The 24,728-nt window shown below is 37.7% G+C and overlaps 1 protein-coding gene across 4 annotated transcripts; it reads left to right on the forward strand.

Annotated features, from left to right (window-relative positions):
- Positions 1 to 2,097: 2,097 nt before the first annotated feature.
- Positions 2,098 to 24,190, forward strand: LOC133872659 (general negative regulator of transcription subunit 3). Of its 4 annotated transcripts, none has more exons than XM_062310238.1 (17): positions 2,098 to 2,348; positions 2,500 to 2,631; positions 4,292 to 4,429; positions 6,127 to 6,177; positions 6,929 to 7,018; positions 7,118 to 7,264; positions 7,487 to 7,597; positions 8,346 to 8,402; positions 9,361 to 10,086; positions 12,513 to 12,683; positions 17,617 to 17,782; positions 20,226 to 20,383; positions 21,770 to 22,048; positions 22,134 to 22,268; positions 22,341 to 22,522; positions 23,166 to 23,273; positions 23,833 to 24,190. In XM_062310238.1, the coding sequence occupies exons 1-16, from the start codon at positions 2,256 to 2,258 to the stop codon at positions 23,230 to 23,232; spliced, it is 2,703 nt and encodes a 900-aa protein (XP_062166222.1). In that variant the 5' UTR covers positions 2,098 to 2,255; the 3' UTR covers positions 23,233 to 23,273; positions 23,833 to 24,190. The 4 variants fall into 4 exon arrangements, with proteins under 4 accessions (XP_062166222.1, XP_062166224.1, XP_062166225.1 ...); XM_062310240.1 differs by having other exon boundaries at positions 9,388 to 10,086; XM_062310241.1 differs by having other exon boundaries at positions 9,400 to 10,086.
- The last annotated feature ends 538 nt before the right edge of the window (positions 24,191 to 24,728 follow it).

A 24,728-nucleotide genomic window follows, 5' to 3' on the forward strand; every position in this document is an offset into this window, starting at 1 on the left:
TGATATATTCCTTATTGCCCAAAAATGTTGCCAAAACTTTCGATCACAAGCCAAAGGCTTGGACCTCAAGAGGTAGTTAAATCGGTTGGGACTACATGAAGTGGAGGTCACTGGTTCGAATCCCCTTCCCCCCTTTTTCCTCCCCTTGGTTGGTCATGTCATCAAAAAAAAAAAAAACCAAAGGCTTGGCTCAACAACCCTGCAGCAATGTCCTCGTAACCAAATCTCAGTCAAACAGAAAATAGGAATAGACACAATATACAAATACTGCATGTATTTCAGAATGTAATTATTGAACTCTTATAATTCATACACAATTAGAAACGCAAACATGGTCATGCTGATAAACAGGAATTCTGTGTTCTCATCATAGAACTTCAAAAAGTCCAAAACTGACCATCTTCTGAGTTCACTAGAGTTGCTCTGCAGCTCTAGAAGGACATGCCCCAGTACTGGCTCCACCGAGCAGGGTCCTTGGAGAGGCTGAGCAGCAATAATTGGGGTTTTCCTATGCATATCTCCTGATTTACTTTAACCGAATTAACAAAGAACAGAAACGGACAGAAGTTTGTATAAGTTGCATTTAAACAAGAAAAGAACACCACCCTTGTTAAGATTGGCAAGTAAGGCCGCCAAAAACATTTCTGAAAAATAGCACATAGCGTAATATAGAAATCAGAGTTGCGTCAATCAGTCTGGCCCACTCTAATCCTGCACAGATCCCGTGTGTACAATGGCTTGAACTCTATGCTTTGCTCGCTCAGAAAAAGGACACAGTTACCACTTTCACGGCTGCAAGTTCTTCCCCTCTCTGGACACTTAGCCATTAAAAACACACCATTGCGGACATGAGGATAAACAGTCTAGAGTTCGAAATTTAGTTACGATATATATATATATATATATATAACAAGGAAAGAAAGAGAAACTAGAAGGGGATCTTTGCCATTATGCAGCCAAAGATTCGAAGGAGCTTCCATAAAGAGGGATGAACGCTGCCTACTTAGCCAAATCATGGGCGTAAGAATTTTATGTTTATTAAATAGAGTATGGATCCAATTCAAACCTGAGAGACTTTCGAATTATTGTAATAGCTGTAGGAAGATTGGACACACAGTTTCTATATGTTCTGAGGAACAAGACAGCCAATTTAGTCTAGGAAATACGGCCAGAATTAAGAGCAGATTCCAATCAGCCAAATAAAATGTAATTGCTCCAGCAATGGCTCCTTGTTTGCAAATGTATTAATCAAGGAAGCAAAGCTCAAACAGTACTCGCCTTTCCGGTTGATTCCAGAAGGTGACTCTGAACAAAAGATGATGTGCACATGCTCGACCGGGTCAAGATGTCGCCAACCGGTCCAGCAGAACCGCCTGCAGCCAATTCCCTACCTAGAGCTCAAACCCAGGCAATCTCCTTAAATTTTTTGCTCGAATTTGATAAAATTTGCACAAAAATTTGAGGAGATCTTAATTCACTTTCTGCACCCAGCTTTCAGCCTTTCAGAACTCTCGCTCCACTCAGTCCCTCTCTTTCTTCAAAAATCTTCCTTCAGTCGAGTTGGAAAAAAGAACAGAGGTAAAAAATTTCCTACCATATCAAATTAATACGTGTCACCGATAAAAGTCCGTATTATTTTATTAGTATGTATTTTTTATATGTTTTTTTAATAATATAAATAAAAAAACATATAATTTTTACGTATTTAAAAAATAATATCACTCTCAAACGTGAGTTTTATGAAATTTTTTACAAATTAAATTATTTTTATACTTTTTAAATTGATATTTGCGTGGGATTAATATTCATTTTATTGGGTCAAATTTAGGGCATTACAGCGTCGCATTCACTTCAACAAACCTTTCATAAAATTTAATTGAAAATCAACAAAATAATCTATATTATCATAAACTTCGATAATGGTAGCATCTGTTTTTAAAATTAACAACACTATTCAGTCTATTCATCGATCTCTAACTATTTCCATTATTTTTTAAATAAACCATTAAAAATGTTTGGTCCATTATCATTTGCTTATGTATAAATATTAAATAGAGTAAGAAGATAGTGGAGCATCTTATAAGATAAGAGGCCCAGCCCAAAACTGATCGCATCAATTCAACGTCCTCTCCATCACCGTCTTCCACAGCAAAGCACGAAAGCCCTAAAAATTAGAACTAGAAAACGAAACCAAACCTACCTGCAAAAATCTAATTAGAAAATTCTTTGGATGACAAATTCGCTTGGATTGCACAATGGGAGCCAGCCGTAAGCTTCAGGGAGAGATCGATCGGGTTCTCAAGAAGGTCCAAGAAGGCGTTGATGTCTTCGACAGTATCTGGAACAAGGTTCTCTTATTCGACAGTACTCTTCTTATTTTCTTTACGCCTCATTTGGTTTCCAAGAAGAAATCAGAATTTGAATTTGCATTATCTTAAGCCCCAATTTGAGAGCCTAGTTGAATTATTGAATACTCTTAGTTCTTTGTTCCTCTTCTAGGTTTACGATACGGACAATGCGAATCAGAAGGAGAAGTTCGAGGCGGACTTGAAGAAGGAGATCAAGAAACTCCAGCGGTACAGGGACCAAATCAAGACATGGATCCAGTCCAGCGAGATCAAGGACAAGAAGGTCAGTCTCTTTTGCTTGCTGTTATATTTGAAAACACGTACTTGGACATTTGCATTTCTTTCAGACTGAGGAGGGGCAGTACGTTGTGTATATGTACATTGTTAATTTTTAGCTCTAAATTTACTGTGGTGTCCCAATAACGGTTCATATGCATAGCCCAGAGGTGTTTGGGTTAGCTAATATTAGCTTGCGTTCACTTTGTTGTAAATTCTCTTTGTTAGTGGTGATTTAGCGTATTCGATAGTAAGCATGGGCATGTTTTCTTGTGATTTTGGGTATTTTGCCAATGAATTCGAAGGGGAGTTCAGATTTCCATTGTCAGAAGCTACTCGAGCTATATATGAGTTCTAGTCCTTCTTCCTGAGCGCAAAGATGAATTCCCCCTTGCCTAGGTGAACCAAGGCTAGTTGGTTTTCGTGGCACACTTGGTGACTATTTTGGGGGAGGGGGCAGGGAGAACTCAAGCTTGTGTTTTTAGTGCCATATACTATGGAGTTGCCATTGAGGCTGACGTTTATTATTGGGCCAGATGTTTATGAGATAGAATTTATGGGATGTGAATAAGCGCAAATCCTTCTTTTTTCTGCTGTAGCTGCGCTTCTGGAAACCCTCTATTTGATGCTTAGGAGTGAATTATAATGTTGCTGATGTAATATTTTAAGACGTCTATTCGTGAGCTTCTACTCACCTACCTGGAAAAATTGTCTTTGAGATCCTTTATTGTGTTAACCAAGTTGTTACAATATAGCGTGATGAAAATAAGAGCATCGATTTTGAAGTGGGTACCTAGTGCAGAAAGGGTTTATCATTTTCTTTCATTCTCCCGCTTCTTCCATCTCTTCCGGCGCCCCTTTTCCTTTCCTTTTCGTTTTCCTTTTCTTGTGACCCACCGGTGATGACAGTGCCTTGGAGAGGGGTCCTTCACTTTCGGCGACGACGAGGGCTAGCTTATTCGTTGGTGCTGCGGGGCTGTTGGGACTCGCTGGGAGAGGTTGTCGTTCCCCTCGCAGACCAGTTGCTATGAGCCCGAGTAGTGGGTCAGTTTGGGTGTTGATTCATATTTTCCTGTTTGGTTTCTGAGAAAGATGGTTTGTTCATGATGAAGTGGATTGGGAATGAGATTAAGAGGGAGAGGCAGTTAAAGTGGTCGGTCTGAAAACCAATAAAAAATAATATCTAGTTAAAATAGAAATTTTTTTAGAGAGTTTGACGTAGAAAACTTTTCAAAAGTGATAGAAAAAAAAAAAATAGATTTTTGAGCTAAAATTTTAAAAAAATTTAGAGAGCTTGATACAGATGCTCTAATATGAGATAATTTAAGGCTGTGTATGAGCATGGCAATAAATGTTTGTAATTTGGAGGGATTTTGAGTGGACATAATGTAGTTTGTTTGCTTTCTATTGTTCAACTTTGATCAGCATCTTATCTTGTTTTTGCTACCATTAAAATGTTATGAAAGTGTATCTATGTTTTGTCTTTCTGCAACATGTCGCACTACCTTTGTTAGTTGGACCTATTAAGACATCTAACGCTTCAGTTGTTTTAGTCTATATGGGTAAATTATGGTATATTGATGTGGAACATATAGCTATAAATTTGTGTTTCTTGATTTTGAAGATGACAATTAATTTTTTTTTTCTTTTGATACATGTTGACGTAGGTTAGTGCCTCTTATGAGCAGGCTTTGGTGGATGCTCGCAAACTTATTGAGCGTGAAATGGAAAGATTTAAGATCTGCGAAAAGGAGACGAAGACAAAAGCATTCTCTAAAGAAGGACTAGGTCAACAACCTAAAACTGTAAGCATGACCTTTTGTGACGCCTTGCTTTATAATCTTATCTTGTATTTAAGTGGAGAAATGCTGATTGTAAAATGTTAAGTGGCCATCTGAATTCAAAACTTTTTGTTTGCTTTGGTGGTGACACATTTGGAGGCTGCAATTACATGTGTCTTGTGGCAATGCTAATATTTGACAAATTGTTCACCTCTGACTTGTATCATTTCATTTACCGATGCAATTTTATGAAAGATATGGGAGTTACCCCTTGTTCACTAGAGGGAAATGGACTGAGTGCATTTGATTCTTATCACTCTCTCTCTCTCATAGTTTATCTGTTACTTGCTTTCATCTGGAATAATTTTGGATAGTGGATGTAGTTGATGAGGTGGCACCATTTCAACAAATTAACTTTATCATCCCTGAAGCTGTCTTGCTTTTAGTGCTGTGTTCATTGTGTCCAACCATGAGCAAAGTGCTCTTATACGACAATGGACTTATCTTTGGGGTTTGGGCATAGCAGAGAGCATATTACTTGGGTCTCTTTTATTACACTTAGTAGTTGCTTTTTCTTTTTCTTGTTGATGTTAATGGTGGCGAAGCTTCCATAGAATTCCAAATATTATTGCCTTGTTTGGTTTGCGGAATAAGTATTCGATTGGGAAATGAAATAGTTATTACTGAGAATAAAAGAGAGCGGGATGGGGAATCAGTGGACCATATTCTTCTGCATTGCGATCTGGCCTCAGCTCTATGGAACAACATTTTTTCACGCTTTGGTATCGCGTGGGTCATGCCTAGTAGTGTGCTTGACTTAGTGGCTTGTTGGTGGAAGTCGGGGAGATCTGGGAGTGCTACTTCTTGGAAGATGGTGCCTATTTGCCTTTTTTGGTGTATTTGGAGAGAAAGAAATCTTAGGTGTTTTGAGAATTTAGAAAGTTCCCTAGAGGAGGTGTTAGAGTTGTTTCTCCATACTTTGTATGTTTGGTCGATGGCTTATTTGTACCCTCTATCTATCAGCTTTGCTGAATTCCTCACTTCTTTTTCGCTTTCTAGTTAGGTGTTTCCTGTTGTATACTTCTAGTGTACGTAGGGGCGCCTTACGCTTTCAATAAAACTATCATTACTTATCAAAAAAAAAAAAAGAGAGTGGAATGGAATGGCTATTCTTACTCTTTAGTTTGGTTACAATTCATATACTTTAATTGGAATTGAATCAAAATTACTAAAAAGAAACCCTACATTATTTTTTTTTTTTTAAAAAAAAGTTAAATTATTAAAAAAAAAAAATGAAAACTAGTGGGTGGCCGACCACCCCAACGAGCCACCCCTGATGAGAATAGAAAATAATGAGTGGTTTTTTTTGGAAAATGTAGTCTATTCATTTAGGAATAGCTATTCTTTTAATTTTTTAGAGGAATAGGTATTCATCTTCGTAAGGGAATAGTTATATTCCGAGGAATAGACTCCTATCAAACAAAGTAATGACTATTATAGAGGTCTATTCCACAAACCAAATGAGGCCTATCTGTATTTCCTTGGTTCTTTATTTCTTTCTTTTTTTGAAAATATTCTATTATTTATTATATGAAAATAAACCTTGTACTTTAAGCCTTAAAGTGAAAGAAATAGTTTTACCATTAATAGCACATTTGTTTATTTCTCTAATCCACAAGAAAATTTATTGCAGATCACTCATGTTGTTCTTTTTGTGATAGGATCCAAAGGAGAAGGCTAAATCAGAGACAAGGGATTGGTTGAACAATGTGGTATGAAACTAAGCCATTTGTTTAATTTTCATGTTTGCTCTCTTCCTAAAAATGATTTCAACTAGGTGCAATGGTATATTTAAGATTCATCTTTTCCAGTTTGTATCCATCATGCATTTAAATGAATTGCTTTTATGTGTTTGTGAATACTGCATGCACATTAGATGGCTTGTTTCATTGCTTGGTTATTACTCTCTCTGGTCCATTTTTGTTGGTCCTTCATAAGTATAACCTTTTAATGGGAGATGCATTAATGCTTACACATGCAAGATAAAGTGACTGATTTTCCAAATTACCTTTCGTTTTCATTTCTATGTAGAGTTTTATTGTTTTTATACCTAAAAAAGTAAGGGTAATATGAAATCCATAAAATAGTTTACACTATTTTAAGTAAGTAGACACGTTGTGGGACATTCCAGAAAGGAATAAGGTACTGACTGAATGGGGTGGAGGGAGTGTATATTGTGCATATTATAGGAGGTATGCAACCAAATGGTTTCCTCCATATCTTGTGGGGTTTGCAAAAGCAAAGAACTCATCGAATAGGTTGATGCCTGGACCATGCACCTGGCGGATCTGTTAACTTCATAATAACTTTACAAATTTGTGCTCCTTTCTCTTTATACATATTATTGGCATTTGGACATCATTTTTACATTGTACATGGTCGAACTACTTACTCTCGTTGTTAAAAATATCTGAAATTTCATCATTCGGTAAATATTTTGTTATATATTCTGTACTTGAGTAGGTTTCAGAGTTGGAGTCTCAGATTGATAGCTTTGAAGCTGAGGTTGAGGGGCTAACTGTTAAGAAGGGAAAGACTAGGCCGCCAAGACTGGTAGGACTATCACACCCTTTATAAATCCCTTTTTTTTTGTTTTGTTGTTTCTATCTTTTAAGCTTCAACAGTCATTGACTCTTTTTCTTTGTTTGGAAGACACATTTAGAGGCATCTATCACCCGCCACAAGGCTCATATAATGAAGTTGGAACTGATCTTGAGGCTCCTGGATAATGATGAACTAAGTCCTGAGCAGGTTAATGATGTTAGAGAGTTCTTGGAAGATTATGTGGACCGAAATCAGGTCTGTACTGCTTCATAATCAAGTTTGTTTCTTTTTCATTGTTGTTATAAGCAATGGAATTTACTGAAAGATACACTGTTAACAGTATCCGCCTCTAATGTTTTTTACATTATTTTTTTCTATCTCATATCCTATTCAATGAGGGAATATTATTCATAAGCTTTCTGTTTAGATCACCTATATCAGATTTATTAACTTTATCTGTTATTTTTGTTTTTCTAGGAAGATTTTGATGATTTTAGTGATGTTGATGAGCTTTATAACACTTTACCACTAGACAAGGTGGAGTCTCTTGAAGATCTTGTTGTAATTGGTCCTCCCAGTCTTGTTAAGGTAAATTCTTTCCACCATGCAGTGTTTTTTTTTTTATTGATTCTTGTTATATGTAGTTAAAGTTTGAGAAATAATTGTCAAGCTGTTGTTATCTCTCGTTTTTGTTTTTTGTTTTTAAGAAAACAATTAATTTATGGCTCCTTTCCAATTGATATGGATTTGTAGGTTATGTTATAGAAGCAATCATCTTTTATGGTGGCATCTTGACTAAGCCAGTGAGCTCTAGTTTAAATGTCCTTCTCTTGGAGTAATGAGGTTGGGGGGGTGAGCTTGTGGGTTCAAAACTAGCTCTATTCTTTTGTAACTTACCAGTTTTTTTAAAAAACATCTTTACTAATTAATAGAGCTTTCTAGTGTCATAGCTGCATGGGCTTTAGTAAATCCCAGGTCAAGTGGAGTTTTTCTGTTTGCCAAAACAGAGGTTGTATCTTGGTGATGTTTGGGAAAATTGATTTGGAAGTGCTTTATTCAATTAAGCCTATTATGTTCTCTATGGTTCTTTTAACTTGTCATTTTTCGTCAGAACTTTTACTGAGTATCCAACCTTTTTTTTTTTTTTTTAATAGTTCTTTTTTACAAAATATCTCTCACTATGGTAGGGTTTCTAAAGTATAGGACATGAAGTGATGCATTTCGACCCAAGACTTTGAAGGCATATGGTTGAGGATCTCATTTATGTTAATATACTCTTGGTTTCTTGAATTTCTTCTGACCCCTGGGAACCCAATATAATTATCTTCGTTGGCAGGGGGCACCTGTTCTTAGCTTGAAGACATCTTTGGTGGCATCAGCCTCTCAAATTCCTGTAAGTGTTTCTATATATTTTTGACAAAGAAATTGAAATGATATAATGGACAGTGTTGAGCACTTGAGCTCCGAAAACTGTTAATTATATATTGAAGTTCTGACTTTGGACCGTCTCTGTTTTGATTTTAACAGCATTCTTCATTAGGTTTGATGTGCAGAACCTTTTTTTGAGATGTTTTCTTTATCGACATGGTGCTTCCTTTCACTTATCACAAATAAAAGAACATGGTGCTTTATCAGTATGGTGTATATTTGTTTGCACAGAATGGATCAATAATTGGTAGAAGATGGTCAAATGTTATAATTAATTAACATGTGTGCTTATATATTAGTTGTAGAGTCCTTCAAGTTCTAATTAGGCCATCACAGTAGAGCTTCTAATATATTTCTTGGAGTCCCACTATTTTGCTTTTTGGTGAACTATGTAGAAATTTTGTATCACAGAGATCTTTTCTTTCTGTTCATTTACATTAAGTTTCAATATATGACAAAATGTGGGTTATATGATTTCAGGCTTAGATGCAGTCAGTTCAAGAGCCCCTTTTGTTGATAATCTATTGTATAGGCTATTGTTAGTGGAGTTCTGTACAGTTTGATGTCAAATAGTCCAATATGGAGAACTTTCTTTCTTTCCTTTTTTTTTTTTGGTGGATTTGGATTCCATTGTTATGGGAGCCATGTAACTGTTTAGTACATATTTATCTGTTGAATTAGGTTTCGGTTCATATTGTCTAAGTTCTTCCCCCTTTTCCAGAGCAATGTTAGGAACTTCTTTGAGAGGATAAATGCCTATCTTGTGTCAATGTGAATAATCTTCTCTGATTCATACAGTTTTTTTTTTTTTGAACATGAATTTCATTATGTCAAATTTTACTGCTGTTTGATTCTCCTACCGTCTGTTTTGTAACATTCTATTGTCGTCAGTCAATAAGTAAGGGTGATGGGTTCCTTTCCAGGCCACCACTGCTTCTAATCTTCAGCAGGGTACTGTCCAGGAGCAAGTTGAAGATACAGCTTCCCAGGACATCAATTCTGATACTGTTCCAAGATCGCCACCTCCCCAAAATAGTGTAATTGGTTCTTCTGCAGCATCAACACCAGTTGCGAGTCATGCGACCGCTAATGTTTCTGCCCATAATTTGTCTAGTGTCTCCACTTCTTCAGTGAGCCTTCCAGTTTCAGGTTCTATTCGAGTTGTCATGGAGAACACTGGTCCTACAAATTCTTCTTCGGCTTTGAGTCTGTCCCCTTCTGCAAGGGAAGAAGATAGTCTTCCTGGCCGCAGATCATCTCCATCTCTTTCTGATGCTGGACTTGTGAGGGGAATTGGTAGAGGTGGCCTCTCCAGCCAACCATCAGCTAGTATCCCTCTTAGTGCTAGCAGTGTAGTTCCTGGCAATGGAGCTGTTGGTGCAGTTCCTTCAGCCTCAGACATGACGAAGAGAAACATTTTAGTAGCCGATGAGAGACTTGGGAGTGGTGGCATGGTGCAGCCTCTGGTTTCCCCTCTAAGTAATAGAATGATTTTGCCTCAGGCTGCCAAGGCAAATGATGGAACTGGTGCGATTGATTCTAGTAATGTTGGTGAGCCTCCAGCTATAGCTGGCAGAGTTTTTTCCCCTCCTATGGTCCCTGGTATGCAATGGAGGCCCGGAAGTGCCTTTCAGAACCAGAATGAAGCGGTATGTTACTTTGCACCATACCTTCTAAAATGCTTTATCTTTGGTGGTTATCTGCATCTGTTAGGCTTTAGAGTAGTGTATGCATAATTGGTCTTTGTGTAAGTTCTATATCAATTTCTCCACTATTTAACTGTGATTGCTTCCGGTTATTTATTACTTCTTTTTCAGATTTATCTCCAGAGGGTATTCAAGTTTACTTCTTGTTTTTGATTGATGGGAAATGAGAACATAGAGATATGACCAAAATATGTAAAAATCTTGGAGTGCTTGACTAAAGCCATGAAAATAAAAGGAAATTATTGCTATAAAATATAATCTAAGGACCTGTTTGGTTACATTGCCATTTTTTAATCCCTTCTCTTAGGTGGTGACAGTGTTGGTGATGGAAGTGACATTGGCATGGCACTATTATGGTGGTGTTGGTGGGAGTGTGTTTAATGGAAGGCGAAATGCATTCTTTCATTTTGTTGCCTTTTTTCAAAAACGAATATAGAAAATAGGAAATGGCAATACAACCAGATGAGCCTAAGTTCCTTTTTTTTTTTTTTTTTGGCATTGTCTTTTGTTTTTGTTTATTATTATTAATATTGTTTTTGGTAATATTGGAGAAGATGACGAATGAAATACGAGATTAACCGATAATCCTAATTATTTCAACAAACTATGTAAATTTGTAACCACAATTTTTTTTTTAAAATTATGTTACTGAAAAAACAAATCTAACAAATCTATATTAGGCTACGAGAAGTGAAATAAACTTAGACTAAATATTGAAAAGATTTAACCTAACAATTAATGTTGTCAATTATATTAGGAAATTTGCCCCATTAAAAACTGGGAGCTCAAGGTAAGTTAAGCAAGTGCAAACCTTGATTGCAAGAAAATATTCCTATCTAACTGTTGATTTAGGTAAGAGAACATTCTTTCAACCACAACCAAAAGAAATATCAAATATGTTGAATCATTTAATTGTTTAAGCATTGGAAGCCTTATGGCCCAAGTTCTCAAATCTTGACCTTTTAAAGTCAATCTAGTTGGTATAGGTAAAAAAAAAAGGCTTTGTAATGGAGAAATCAGGAGAAAATGAGAGAAAAAATAAGATAGAATGAGAAGTTATAATAAATGGTGCTGCTGTGATGTGACTGCTACAAGGCTGAATTCTGCTTATTGTGCAACTGTCCTGACGTGGAATTGGGGCCTTCCACTTATACTCATTATTCGCTACCTCTGTTTGGTGGTGGTGGTGATATTGGTGATTGAGGTATAAGTGGAGGTTGTAACAGAAGAGGTGATTAGAGTGATGTTATGCTCACCTGTCATTTGACCAGGATGAGACTTTGTGCGGCTGATATCTGCCTGTAATTGTTTTGTCCATTCATTTTTTGTGGAAAGCTAATAGGGGTTTGTCCTTAATAAGGTCATCAAATATGTGTAATTAAGAATATAATTAATAGTTTTTATTTATTTATTTATTTTTATTCTTGATTGCTAGACTTATATATGCTAATTATTGCATGTTGTTTGGCAAATATGGTGATGACATATATGCCTGAAAGGATGTCAACGTATCTGCAACAACAGTTTGTTGAGCAATTTTTTTCTATCTCAAACAGGCACCTCCCTCTGTATGTTTGTGTGTGGCTTATAATGCAAAAAATTGTGTTGGATAAAGAAGGAATGTGAATTAATACTGAAAATTGATTTGATCTCCAACTATCACAAGGCCTGAAAACGAAGTACTTGACTATGATATTAATGTGGACACGAATTCATTCATTATTAGGGAACCACGATTATGGTGATTGTTTAATTATTACTGAGGTTTGAGGAAATCTTCAAACTAGCTAAATTGTGGTCTATTAGTCCAAGTGCTTCAAATTGCTTACTAGAGGGCTCTTTTTGCAAGTAGTATGTTTATTTGCAACATTACAGCCTGCTGTAAGATACGTAGGATATCTTTTATTTTTCTCCATCACTGTCTTGGTGAAGTTTTTATCATGATAGACCTACACTTTTTAGTACTTTGTGGTCATTTTCTCCGTTCTTTGTAGCTGAAGAAAGAGTTCTTCATGCCTGTTTTGATGTATTTTACAAAAAAAATCAGTTCACCGCTGGGTTATGGCCTTTACAAGGTTTGGCCAGTTGAATTTCCAGTGATGTAATTAGTTCTTGGAATGGTGGATGATTTGCCCATTTGATGCTTTAGTGAACCTTACTATATTGTGCAAAATTTGGGGGGGCAGGGGGATACCCTGTTCATGTGTGTAGTAGTGGGTAAACTTCATATATGTTTATGCTGTACTGCATTGCCTTCAGTGTCATCTTTTCAGTTGACTGCAGAGTAAGATTTTAATTCAATTCTATTGTCTACATCATTGCCTTGCACTCTTGTTGTTTAATTGGAACTAAGCTATCTTCCTTTTCAGGGGCAGTTTCGTGGAAGAACTGAAATTGCACCTGATCAGAGAGAGAAGTTTTTGCAACGGCTCCAACAAGTGCAGCAACAAGGTCACAGCACCCTTCTGAGCATGCCACCTCTTGCTGGAGGAAATCATAAGCAGTTTTCTACACAACAGCAAAACCCCCTATTGCAGCAGGTGCTCTTTTGTGTTTGAGCTTTTCAATAATTTGATTCTTTTTGCTTTCTTCTTTGAACCAAATTCAACTACTTGTGGGAAAAATTAGTATTGACAAAAGATTTGTCAATGTGCAGTTTCATGACTAATTATAAGATATGAACATGTGGAATCAACACATGTTTTTTACCTATCAAAAAACATGTGGAATCATTAATTCTTTCATGTCATAAAGAACTTAGATTCAATCATCATTTCATATTATATGCACCTCCAGAAATAATGACTCACCATTTTGTCTCTCTGACAATGAGTTTCCTAAGAAAAAAAATCGAAGTTTTAATTTCCACTCTCACATGACCTCATTAGTTCAAAGAGTAGGGAATATTTTTTCCTATTTTGAATACTCCATTGCAAGACAATCTTTGAAAAAGGAAAAAAGAAAAAGAAAAAAAGAGCTTGGAATTTGATAAGACTAAATTTACTAATCAAAAAAAAAATGTAAGATACTTTTTTTTTTCCCTTTTTTTTTCTTTTATAAGTAATAAAACCAATCTCATTAAAAGCGTAAGGCTCCTCTAAGTACGCAGGAAATATACAATAATACTCTCCATGGGATAAATAATTTCATTATATATTGCAACTCATTCTTTATCTGGATCAATTATATTTCCTATTTGTTTCTGCATTTGGTAGATGGGGATAATATAAATAATGTGTTAGCCTAAAAGAAGTGATGCTCAAGAAAAAGTTATTCTTTTGGCCCACTCTTCTTTAACGTGGAGCATTTTATAATATACTAGACATTTTAAAGACAAGGTGAGCTAAAAATTTGGGCTCTTTGCTGAAGAATCGCCTCAAGTTTTGGTATGAAGAGATATTTGTTTACTTATATGTGTATAGAAGTGTTAAACCTATCTTTGAGTATACTGCATGTCGATTATTTCATGGATAACCCAGCCTTAATCCAATTGTTTGGGATCTGCTGAATAAATCCTTTTCTAGGCTAATTTCAGTAACTACATAGTACAATAATTTTTAGAAAAATCCTCATATTAACTAGGTCCCTCCTCTCTGCCTAGCATTGGCATGCGTGAGCGCGTCAAGCTAGGTCCCTCCTTTGTTCCTCGTTCCAATCACTCGGGTCTGGGTTTCGTGCTTCTAGTGCTTTTGTGGGTCGCTCCTCTTAGTTCGGTAGGGTGCTTAGCTGGTGGGCTTTTGTTTTCTCCGGCGAGAATGGGTTTCCGTTCTGGGTTGGCTATTTGAGCTTGGGTGTGCCTCGAAATGGAAAGGAGATTCCTTGTGGAGTCAAAATCCTTTGTCCTTTCGGTCTTGGAGGGGGCATCGGTGTTGCGGGTGGAGGAGAAGAGACAGGGCTTCCATGGAGCGGTCGTCCTGAGCTCCCATTGTTCTGCATGGCTTGTTTCAACGATGGAAACTCTTTTGGGCTTTCCTGGAGAACAAGAGTTTATCAAGTCTTACAGGGAAGGATCAAAGTTGTTGATTGCCTGGAGAGGTGGCAACAAAGATGGCCGGTTCTTAGAGGCGGCGGTGTTTGGGTTGGGCGGTCGGAGAGGGTTCGTTCTGATCCCGGAGGGTCGCGGAGGTTGGGGCTGGCGCAAGTTTTCTGGTGAGTTGAGTAAGATTTCTGCCTTTCTTTCTGCTGCTGTGGGCTATGGGAGTTGGTCTTCGGTTGCAACGACCAATTTGGGTGGGAAGAAGGAAAGGGAAACGCTGGGTTTATCTTTCAATAGGTCGGGGCCTTCATATGCGACAGTGGTATGTTCGGCTCCGATGCCGGTAGCAAAGGAGACGCCCATCCCTATGAAGGTGATCCCTCCGAGTTGTGCTGTTGGATTTGGACAAACCTCTTTGTCCGATGGGTGAGCAGCTTCGTTCTCCTAGGTTCTCTGCACGAGGTGGGGCATTTCCATATAGGGGGTCTTTTTTGAATTTGAACTTGCACACGTGGAGAAATTTGCTTGTTAGCCTTTATGTGGCTTTGGGCCGGGTTTTTGGGAAAAAGTTGGGGCGGTCTTCTGGGTCTAGGAAGGGCCTTTTTCGCAAAGGCATTTGTTTGGGTCGGTTTCTTCAGAGACCTAAACCTAAAGTTTTGCAGCAGCTGAAAGTTCTTGTGGGTGCGATTCCGACGGCCGTTCGTGGGAGTCTTCTTCAGCCAGAGATATCGGCGGCGGCAGATTATGGGGTGGGTCAGGAGGTGTCAAGCTCTGGGGGTGGGTTGTTTTCGGCGGTCGTACCCGTCATGCCTCCCTCCCCTTTCGTTTTCCCCCCTTTGCCGGCTCTGGATTTGCTGCCTTCGCCGTCCATGGACGTCGCTCCGGCTCCGGTTAGGTATAAAGTGGATTCTGTTCACGCCCCTCTACCAAACTCTTCAGTCGGGGCTGGTTCTGGGTTGGCCGCTTTTCCTTCTCCATCAGGGGCGGCTGTGTTGGGAGAGAAGATCCGTTGTTCTCTTCCTGTGTTGCAGCCTTCTAAGCCCTTCCAGAGATACTACAGAAAGGCTAGAGAACTTAGGGTAGGCCATTCTGTGAAATGGAACAAGGTGTTGTTAGCTGATTCACTGGTAGCTTCGAAGACGCCTGTCTGTAAGGGTTCAGTTACAGTGCCTCCAGTGAAGTCTGCGGGTTCGACGAAGAAAAGCTTCCTTCGGAAGGGGTTCCTCAACCCTCCGCCTCGGGAGGTTAAGGATGTTGGAGTGGAAAGTCTTCCCTCCCCCCCAAGTTGTCCTCCACCCGTAGAGGGCAATGGCTCTTCCCAATCTCGGAATTGGCTTGTTGGGTTTGATCAAAATGGGGAGATTGTTGTTTGGGAGAAAGACAATGATTTTTGGGAGGGGTTGCCCTTGGATTGGGAGATGGATGGTTTTCAAGATGAGGAGTCTTTGGCTATCTTGGATGCCTTGGAAGAAGATATCCATCGGGACAAGATGATTGCTCGCCAGAAGACAAAAGGCAAGAGGGAGCTATTGAATTTGAAGAGCTCCATCAATTATGGCGATGCAAGCACTTCCTCCAAGCGTTGGAAAGGAAAAGCTCTTATGTTGTAGGGGGTTTTAGTTTGGGGGCTTTCGGGGCAAGTTTGGGTGCTTGGTAGGGGTTGTTATTGTATTTGGGGAGCTTCCTTTGTTTTTTGGGTGTCTGTTGGGGGCTTACCTTTTTTGTGAGTTCTTTTGGGTTTCTTGTGGTTTTGGGGTGCTTCTTTTGCTTCTTGGGTGTTTGTTGGGGGCTTACCTTTGTTTTTTGGGTTTTTGGGGCCTTTCTTTGTCTTTTGGCTTTCCTTTGTTTTTGTGGGCTAGCTGGGTTGTTCCTATGTATACTTTTTGTGTACTTAGGGCGCTTTACGCTTTTTTTAATAAAATCTTCTTACTTATAAAAAAAAAAAAAAAAATAGAAACGGGATTAATGTAATTTCATACTTCTAAAGGTTTTTTTTTTGGTTGACTTTTTTCATTTCAATTCCCCCAAGTTTTGAATTTAAGATGCTTCCGTGGCGTTTGGTTTGGGGAATCCAATATGCCCCCTAGGATCCAGATTTTGGAGAGATGTGTGAGAATTTGATATCCGGAATTTATAGTAATAATCATGGTTTGATCAGTAATTTAATAAGATTCCAGTAATGTGAAAGCCCCGTGTTTGGTTTACTTTTAGTTCCTATAGGAACTCGATTTTTTTTTTTTTTTTGCAAAATAGTTTTTACAGGATAAACTTGAAATACCTCATCTATTTAAATTTGCTTTAAACCATTGATAGTTTTTTTTTTTTTTGATAAGTAAGCAAAATTTTATTAAAGAAAAAAGCGTAAGGCACCTCTAAGTACACATGAAGTATACACAGGAGCAATTACAGCTAACCCACAAGGACCCCAACAACCCAACAAAACCCACAAAACCTATACCCTAGAACTCGAAAAATACACTCAAAAACAACCCACAAAGGAACCCAAACAAAAACACAAGGAAAAAAACCAAGGGCTCGCAATACAACCCACAAAACCCACCAAAGCTCACAACCCTAGATCATGTGAGCCTTGCATTTCCTATGCCTTAAGAAGCTTCAACGTCGCCATAATTGATGGAGCTTTGCAAATTCAGGAACTCTCTTGCCTTTGGACTTCTAGCGCGCTATCATCTTGTCTTGCAGAAAATCTTCTTCCATAGCATCCCTGATAGCCAAAGCTTCCTCCCCAAAATCATCATCCATAGCCCAATCCAAGGGCAATCCATCCCAAAAGTCAACGTCTTCCTCCCATACCACAATCTCCGCCTTGTGATCAAAACCGAGAGACCAAGCACGAAATTGGGAAAATCCATTTTCCTCAACGGATGAGGGAATGATACAATCTCTCGGAGGGGAGGATGAGCCTACCACCCCAACATCGATGACCTCTCGAGGCGAAATGGGAGTGATTGATGCAGTCGGGCGGGGGTTGAGAAACCCCTTCTTAAATAAACCCTGCTTCACTGGAGGCTGAGGCTTTGCTGCTTTCTTCTCTGGAGGCATAGCACCTGAATCTTTTTTTGATAAGTAAAACATCAATAGTAATATGTCAAGAAAGAAAACAACTCTACCATAATTTTGTATAAGCTAATTACATATTCTGCATAAGCTGATTATGAACTTTCTAATACATGAAATAATTGATGCTACTTATTGAAGAAACAAAAACAAAAGCAAAATGGGAAATTGATGTACGAGTTGTATTTGTCTACAAAGAAGAAGAAAAAAGGTGGATCGATGCCTTTGTTTTAATTAACTTTGTATTATGATGGACTTTCTATGTATTGTGATGGTTATTGTTTCATTTCTTCTTTTTATTGCGCTTTTCAATGATGATCCAATTCATTTTGTATGCTAGTGTGATAATTTGTTGAATAGAAATGTTCACTGTCCATGATATGATTAATAGAACTGCTTGCCATCTGATCATGTTCCAGTTTAATTCTCAAAGCACATCTGCCTCTTCTCAAGCTGGTCTGGGACTTGGAGTCCAGGCATCTGGTCTCAATAATGTTACTTCTGCCACCTTACAGCAGCAAAATAATTCCATCCATCAACAGTCTAATCAACAGGCGTTGATGTCAGGTGGTCCAAAAGATGCTGGTACCCTTCATTTTCCTCATCTTTCTTTTTCTTTTCTTTTTTTGTTTTTTGTTTTTTGTTTTATATTGTTGAGGTGAGTGGCACCATGTTGGTTTTTCATTTGAAGGGAAAAATCAAAAGTTGGTCCCTCAGTTTTTGTTGCAAATTCAATTTAGTTATTGGTTTCCAATTTCAACAATTAGGTCCTTAGGTTTTATCCCGTTTAAAATGTCTCTCCATCAACCTACTATCTAATTAATTGACGGCGTGCCATGTCAGATTAATAAGTAATGACATGTGGCTTTCATCAAACACATCATGTGGCAACTGTACATTCCACTTGAAAAATCTAGCTTAAATTTTAATTCTACATTGAATAAAAAAAAAAAAATGGTGCGGCAACTTTGAAGGGTGGATGACCACCCTCACTAGTGAAGGGTAGCCCCACACATCGATGAGTGGTATCCTACCCTCACAGAAGGGAGGGGTGGCCGTCCTTCACTGTGAGGCTCCCCTCACAAGCGCCATTTTTTTATTATTTTATTTAGGGTGGATTTGTAAATTCAATGTAAGTTTGCCACATGGTATGTAAAATTGGCACATGACATATTTGATGCGAGCCACGTGTCATCGGCTTAGTGATTTGACATGGCATGCCATCAATTAATTGGATGGCAGGTTGATGGAGGTACCTATTTGAAATTGTGGTAAAACATAGGGCCTAATTGTCCAAATTGAAAACCTGAGGACTAAATTGAAAGCATAAGAAAACCTAAGGTCTAATATTGATTTTTTCCCATTTTGAAATAGATGGATTTGGGGGGGAGGGGGTTAATGTTAAGGTCCACCATGTGAATGATAGTTAGAATTTGGCAAGTGAGGAGTGTGCTCAATTCATTCCCATTTTGAAATAGATGGATTTGGGGGAGGGGGTTAGTGTTAAGGTCCACCATGTGAATGATAGTTAGAATTTGGAAAGCATGGAGTGTGCTCAATTCATTCCCTCAAGAGTGTTTGTCTTAGGTTGTAAAGAATGCCTTTGTTGACAAGGGTGGTGATTCCAAGTTGACTGGTTTGATTCAATCTCGGAAGTAGTGGCCGGTAGGCTTTGGTCCGTCTTTGGAGAGAAGATGGTGTGGGATCAGAGAAATGATTTTTTGGATGAGGAGGATAGAGATTTCCCTTACTCTTTGGGTCCCCCCCCCCACCCCCAACCCCATGCCCTTGGGTTGGGCTTGGGGTTGTCATAAGAATGTTTGTCCTATGGTGGGGGTTTCGAGTAAGGCGTTTGAGGATATGACTTTGGCGCTCCTGACAGCCATTGAAGAGGATCTTCAACGGGAGGTAAAGGCTGCGTGTCCTAAGACTAGAGGTAGAAGGGAGCTGTTGAACTTAGAATGCTCCATAAATTATGACACTGCTTGTGCGTCCTCTAGGCGTGGGAAAGGCAAGGCTCACATGCTGTAGTGTTGAGTGTTTCGTGTGAGTTTTGGGTCAAAGGGCTTTTGGTGTTTTGTGGGTTTCGGGTTAGTGTGCTTGTCGGATTTGAGAGTGTGGTTTTTGTTGTTTTCTTTGGGTTTTTGTTAGGTGTTTCCTATGTATATTGCCTGTGTACTTAGGGGCGACTAGCTTTATATATATATAAAATTTCCATTACTTATAAAAAAAAAATTATTTTTAGTACATTTTTACTCCTGTGGCTTTTTAGTCTTACAATTCTAGTAGACTGAGTCTTCTAATTGTAGTGGGGATTTACCCTTCATTCATATAATCATTTTTAACATGTTTTTAATATTTAAATATGGTTGAAGCAGGGGTGAACTCTATAAGTAGTGTTTTTCCCTCGAACTGCAGTTTGGGGAAAGATCCAAGAGAGTGGTTGATTTTTAAAAATGAATTGAAAACGATCATATAGTTGATTTGTTTTCCACGTGTAATGTTGTGGTGAGGCATTTGACCACCTTCTTTGTTTCTCTATTGCTAATTTTGATAGAGAACTTGGGTATCTTGTTTTCTGGATTTATGTGGGCTTATCCTAGGAGGAGGGGCTGCAGAACTTTTTGCATGTTGGAAAGGTGTCTTGGTAGACATTGATATGGTATGACTTGGAAGTTGTTTTCTTATGTCTTACATATTTAGCAAAAGAGAGAAGAAAAAAAATGTTAGGACCTTTGAGGTTATTTACCTCTTAGTGACTAAGTAGTCGATGCTGTATAAAGTCGTTTCTCTTTTCCTTTTATGATTTTTTGCATCTTTGTAATTTTAGGTTTTAGTTCTTTCAAGGTGTTTCTCCTTACAGCTTCACACTAGGATTACTCACATTGTTTTTTACTTGTAAAAAAAGAATCTGAAAGATATAAAACTGGCAACATTGGAAAGGCTTCAGGATATCATAGCCAACCTGTAATGCTCACCACTATCTCATAAAATAGAATACATTAATGCTTGCTTATGAATTATGCAGATGTTGGCTCTGCAAAAGTTGAGGAGCAGCAGCAGCAGCAGCAGCAACAACAGAATTTACCTGATGACTCAACTGTTGACTCTACAACTGGTTCTGGGCTTGGAAAGAGTCTCATGAATGAGGATGATTTGAAAGTCTCTTATGCCATAGATAGTCCTGTACGTTGAACATCTCCAAGTTTTGTCTATTATTCTATGAGTGTGCTAAGCAATATTTTGTTTACATTGTATCTATGCGCTTTCTAATTGTCTATCTTGTTTTAACAGTTTTTAAGGTACGATTGATCTACTGAAAAAAATGATGACACTTAGGTTGGCTTGTTATTACATTAGTAGCTTAAAACTGGGGAAGAATTGAGAGTGGCTTGCTATCTAGCACCAGGGGGTTTTGTATTAAGTGGGTGGCAAAAATTAAACCCACTAGAGCAAGAATTTATGCTTAAATTATCACTATAGTAATAAAAACTTATTTAAACCTGGTAATAAAGAAGTAAAGGAATCATGCATTTTAAAATATGTATATTGCATTTACTTAATCAAAAAAAAAATGTATATTGCATAAAAGAGGTGGTCACATACATTGTCAAATATTTTTTTAAGTTGGGGTAGGTTTTTTTTTCCTTTATTTTTTTTTTCTGTAACTGGAATTCTTAGTGGTGCTATTGCTTTAGTGATCTTTGAAATAACTCTCCTGTTTTAGAACTTTAGATGTGTTACGGTGGTGATCTGTTACATTATTGCATGACATAGTTGTATTTAAGACCAAGTAATTCTTTGTTTTGATAACCGGAGAATCTGGGGTTTTGCCCCAAGTAGATCCCTAGGACACCGTGCAAAGCGCCCCCTCCACACAGGTCGGGTAACTAAGACCAAGTAATTCACAACTGGCAATGGCTTGGATCAAATGGTAAAGGGGTAGTTGGGGTTGTTGGGAGGCCTTGGTTCGCATCTTGCTTAACACAAGCAAAAAGAAGTGAAAAAAAGAGCGTGCATGTTTTTGTTTGTGTGAGTGAAACCTAAACATGGACTTTTCCCTATGCCATCAGAATCCTCAGTTGAGTTATTAATCTTACCAATATATCCAATATTTGTCTTGGAATATTGGCTTTTATAACAATAAAAGAATTCTATTACATATATATGTATGCATGGATGTATATTTGTGTGTGTGTGTGGATTCATGTATTTGGGACTGACATTTATTTTTGTTGGATATTAATTATCTTGGCTAGAATTGTGTTATTGTTCCATCAATGGAGTACAAATGGCTGATTTGCATGAACTGCTGTTAAGTGGTGTAGTATCTTTGATACTTGAGATGACTTTTCCCAACCTTCCCTACTTTTCCATTGAAATATATATCCAGGCCACTGCTGGTGTCAATGTTCCTTTGTTTTGGCCATTTCTTTTCTCTTTTTGAATTATATGCCAAGTCTTGATCAAAATAAACAAATAGTTGTGTATGATATTGTAGTTGATTGTCTCTTAGTGATTAAACTGATGATGAAGGTGACCTGAGCTGCTTGTAATCCTTGTATGTTGCAGGCAGGAGTATCTGGCTCTTTGACTGAGCCTGCTCAAGTCCCTAGAGATATTGATCTCTCTCCTGGGCAACCTTTACAATCAAATCAACCTTCTGGGAGCCTTGGTGTTATTGGCCGAAGAAGTGTTTCTGACCTTGGTGCCATTGGAGATAACCTCAGTGGATCAACTCTGAATTCTGGGGGAATGCATGATCAGTCATACAATTTGCAGATGCTTGAGGCTGCTTATTATAAACTTCCTCAACCCAAAGATTCTGAACGTGCAAGAAGTTATACTCCAGTATGGATGCCCAACAGTATTCATATGATTGCACCCTGTTAACTATAATCTTGCTTTGTAACTGTAATTATTTTGCCTTATGCAGAGGCACCCTGCAATTACTCCTCCTAGCTATCCTCAAGTACAGGCACCTATTGTTAATAATCCTGCCTTCTGGGAACGACTAGGTCTGGAAGTTAATGGGACTGACACTCTCTTCTTTGCATTTTACTATCAGCAGGTATCTAGCTTTCTGTACCTATTTTATTTAATACAATGTACTTCCTGTGATGCAATGGATAATTGTATGCAGAACACTTACCAGCAATATTTGGCTGCAAAAGAGTTGAAGAAGCAATCTTGGAGATACCACAAGAAATACAATACATGGTTTCAACGGCATGAGGAGCCTAAAGTTGCCACAGATGAATATGAACAGGGGACATATGTGTACTTCGATTTTCATATTGCCAATGATGACCTGCAGCATGGATGGTATGTCAACTTTGATTTTTTATCCCTGGCAGAGTTTCTTGTTTGCAATTTCATTTCTTGTTGATAATGTCCATGTTAAGTTGTCACTTGTCATAATTCTTTTAGAGATGCTTACGAGTTTATTTGTTTGTGGACATATTTTAGACAGTATATGTTTAGCCTAAGTTTCAAATGCATTTCTAAGTTGAAAACATAGACCACTTACCCCAAAAGATGGATTCACCACATATTGGAATATTTTAGAACTTGAGATTTTCTTTCTGTTTTTCTTTTTTTGGCTGTGCCCATTTTTTTCTTTCCCTTTTTTTTTTTTCTTTTTTCTGGGGGGGGGGGGGGGGTTGTTTGAAAGGATTAAAAAATCAATGTCCCCTTACATCACGAGTGGTTCATCTGTGATGTTGTGAATTTTTTTACATTACCTGGTTGTAGGGAATAAGGGCTGCCCTTATCCCTCTTCACTTGTTGATTCCTCGAGGCATCCGATATGTGTAACATATGTTTTGTTCTGTTCTGTCTTTGCTTCTTCGTTTTTCTTTTTTTCTTGTTCCTTTTTTTTTTCCTTTTTTGTTTTAAATAAATTAAAATGTGTTTTGCAAATTCCATGATGTGTCTTTATATAAATTATATGGATGTTGCTATTCAGGTGCCAGAGAATCAAAACAGAATTCACTTTTGAGTACAACTATCTTGAAGATGAACTTATGGTATAGAGGATCTGAAGAACATTAAACATGTCATTGTTGTTTTCCAGGTTAGTGTCGTGCAAACTATGTTTGAGAAGTTTTCAAACAATTCATTCGATTGGTTACACTGATACCTTGTCTTGTTTCTGTAACTCAGTATTGTTGATAAATCATTACAAAAATTGGCATCAATCATTTTTTTTTTCATGTTGAATCAGCCAGAATATTCATCCAATCACTCTATGCAAAATTTTGCATGTAATGCCAGATCTGGAAGCAATCTTGATAGCTATCCGTATTATAGCCTAATATGTGAAGTCTTGTAATTAATTCAATTATCTTTGTTTAATTCCAGCAAATGTCTAACTTGTGAAATTGGACTAATGGGAACTTACACTCTGCTTGACGTCAATGAAATAAGTTAACTATATTATGTAATAGATTTTTCCAGTTGATGCGCTTTTTAGTCCATGCATACAGTTCTTAGGTGAATATTCTTTCATCTGTTTTCCTTCTGCATTAACTTTGGAAGTCACCTTTCTATCTGTAGAATTTGAGTAGTCTTGACATTTCAAATCTCTTCTGCTTCTCTCTTTCATGACATACATTTGATTGTCTTCATTTTAGGTGGAATTCACATATGTTTATGTTTCTTTGGGCGCTGCACATATCAGCAGACGTGGAGTTTGTTGCCAAATGGCTTTGGCCTTCTGTTCTTGCAGGTATCATCAGAAATTGGGTTGGGAACTGTTGAGTGCAAAATTATTATCGATCCTTCTCTAGTTCTTGATGGGGGTAAACATGGTTACTAAGTTCAATTACGTATCCATGTTTAGCTTGTTAACTAAGGGGATATATTGTAGTAACAAAGCATATTAATCATTGGTTTTTGTTTCCATATTTTGATATCTCAATTACTTATCAAAAACCATTTTGATATCTCAATGAACACAATTGCATCAAATTAAAAGTATATTAGTACCAATTTTCTTTAGACCATTGGTAATAAATTGGATAACTAATGGTTGTATGGGAAGGAAAATCATGGTGGGAGGTACTTAAAATTTGAAGTAGTGTTTCTAGTGCTTTTCAAAATAATTTTTGTTTTCTTTTTAGGAAGAAATCAAAATTAGTCCGTAGGTTTTCTTGCGAGAGGATAGTCACCCCTTGAGAGAGGTAGCCGTCCACCCCTCATATGGTGAGGAGTGGTTGGCCACCCTTTTTCTAAATTTTAAATTTTATTATTATTCATAGTAGATTTGTAAGTTCAGGTAAATTTGTCACATGGAATGCACGGTTAAGACAATTTGTTGGACGAGAGTCACATGTCGTCGATTTGATGCTTTGATATGTGGTATACCATTGATTAAATTAGATGACAAGTTGATGGAAGGATTTATTTGAAACTAGGGTAAAGTGTGAAGACCTAATTATTGAAATTAAAATTTTGCGGACTACAGTGAAATCGCGAGAAAATTTTGCAGACTAATTTTGTTTTTTTTCCTTTGTTTTGTTATTCTTAT

The sequence above is a fragment of the Alnus glutinosa genome, chromosome 7, assembly GCF_958979055.1.
Source record: "Alnus glutinosa chromosome 7, dhAlnGlut1.1, whole genome shotgun sequence".
NCBI classification, from domain to species: domain Eukaryota; kingdom Viridiplantae; phylum Streptophyta; class Magnoliopsida; order Fagales; family Betulaceae; genus Alnus; species Alnus glutinosa.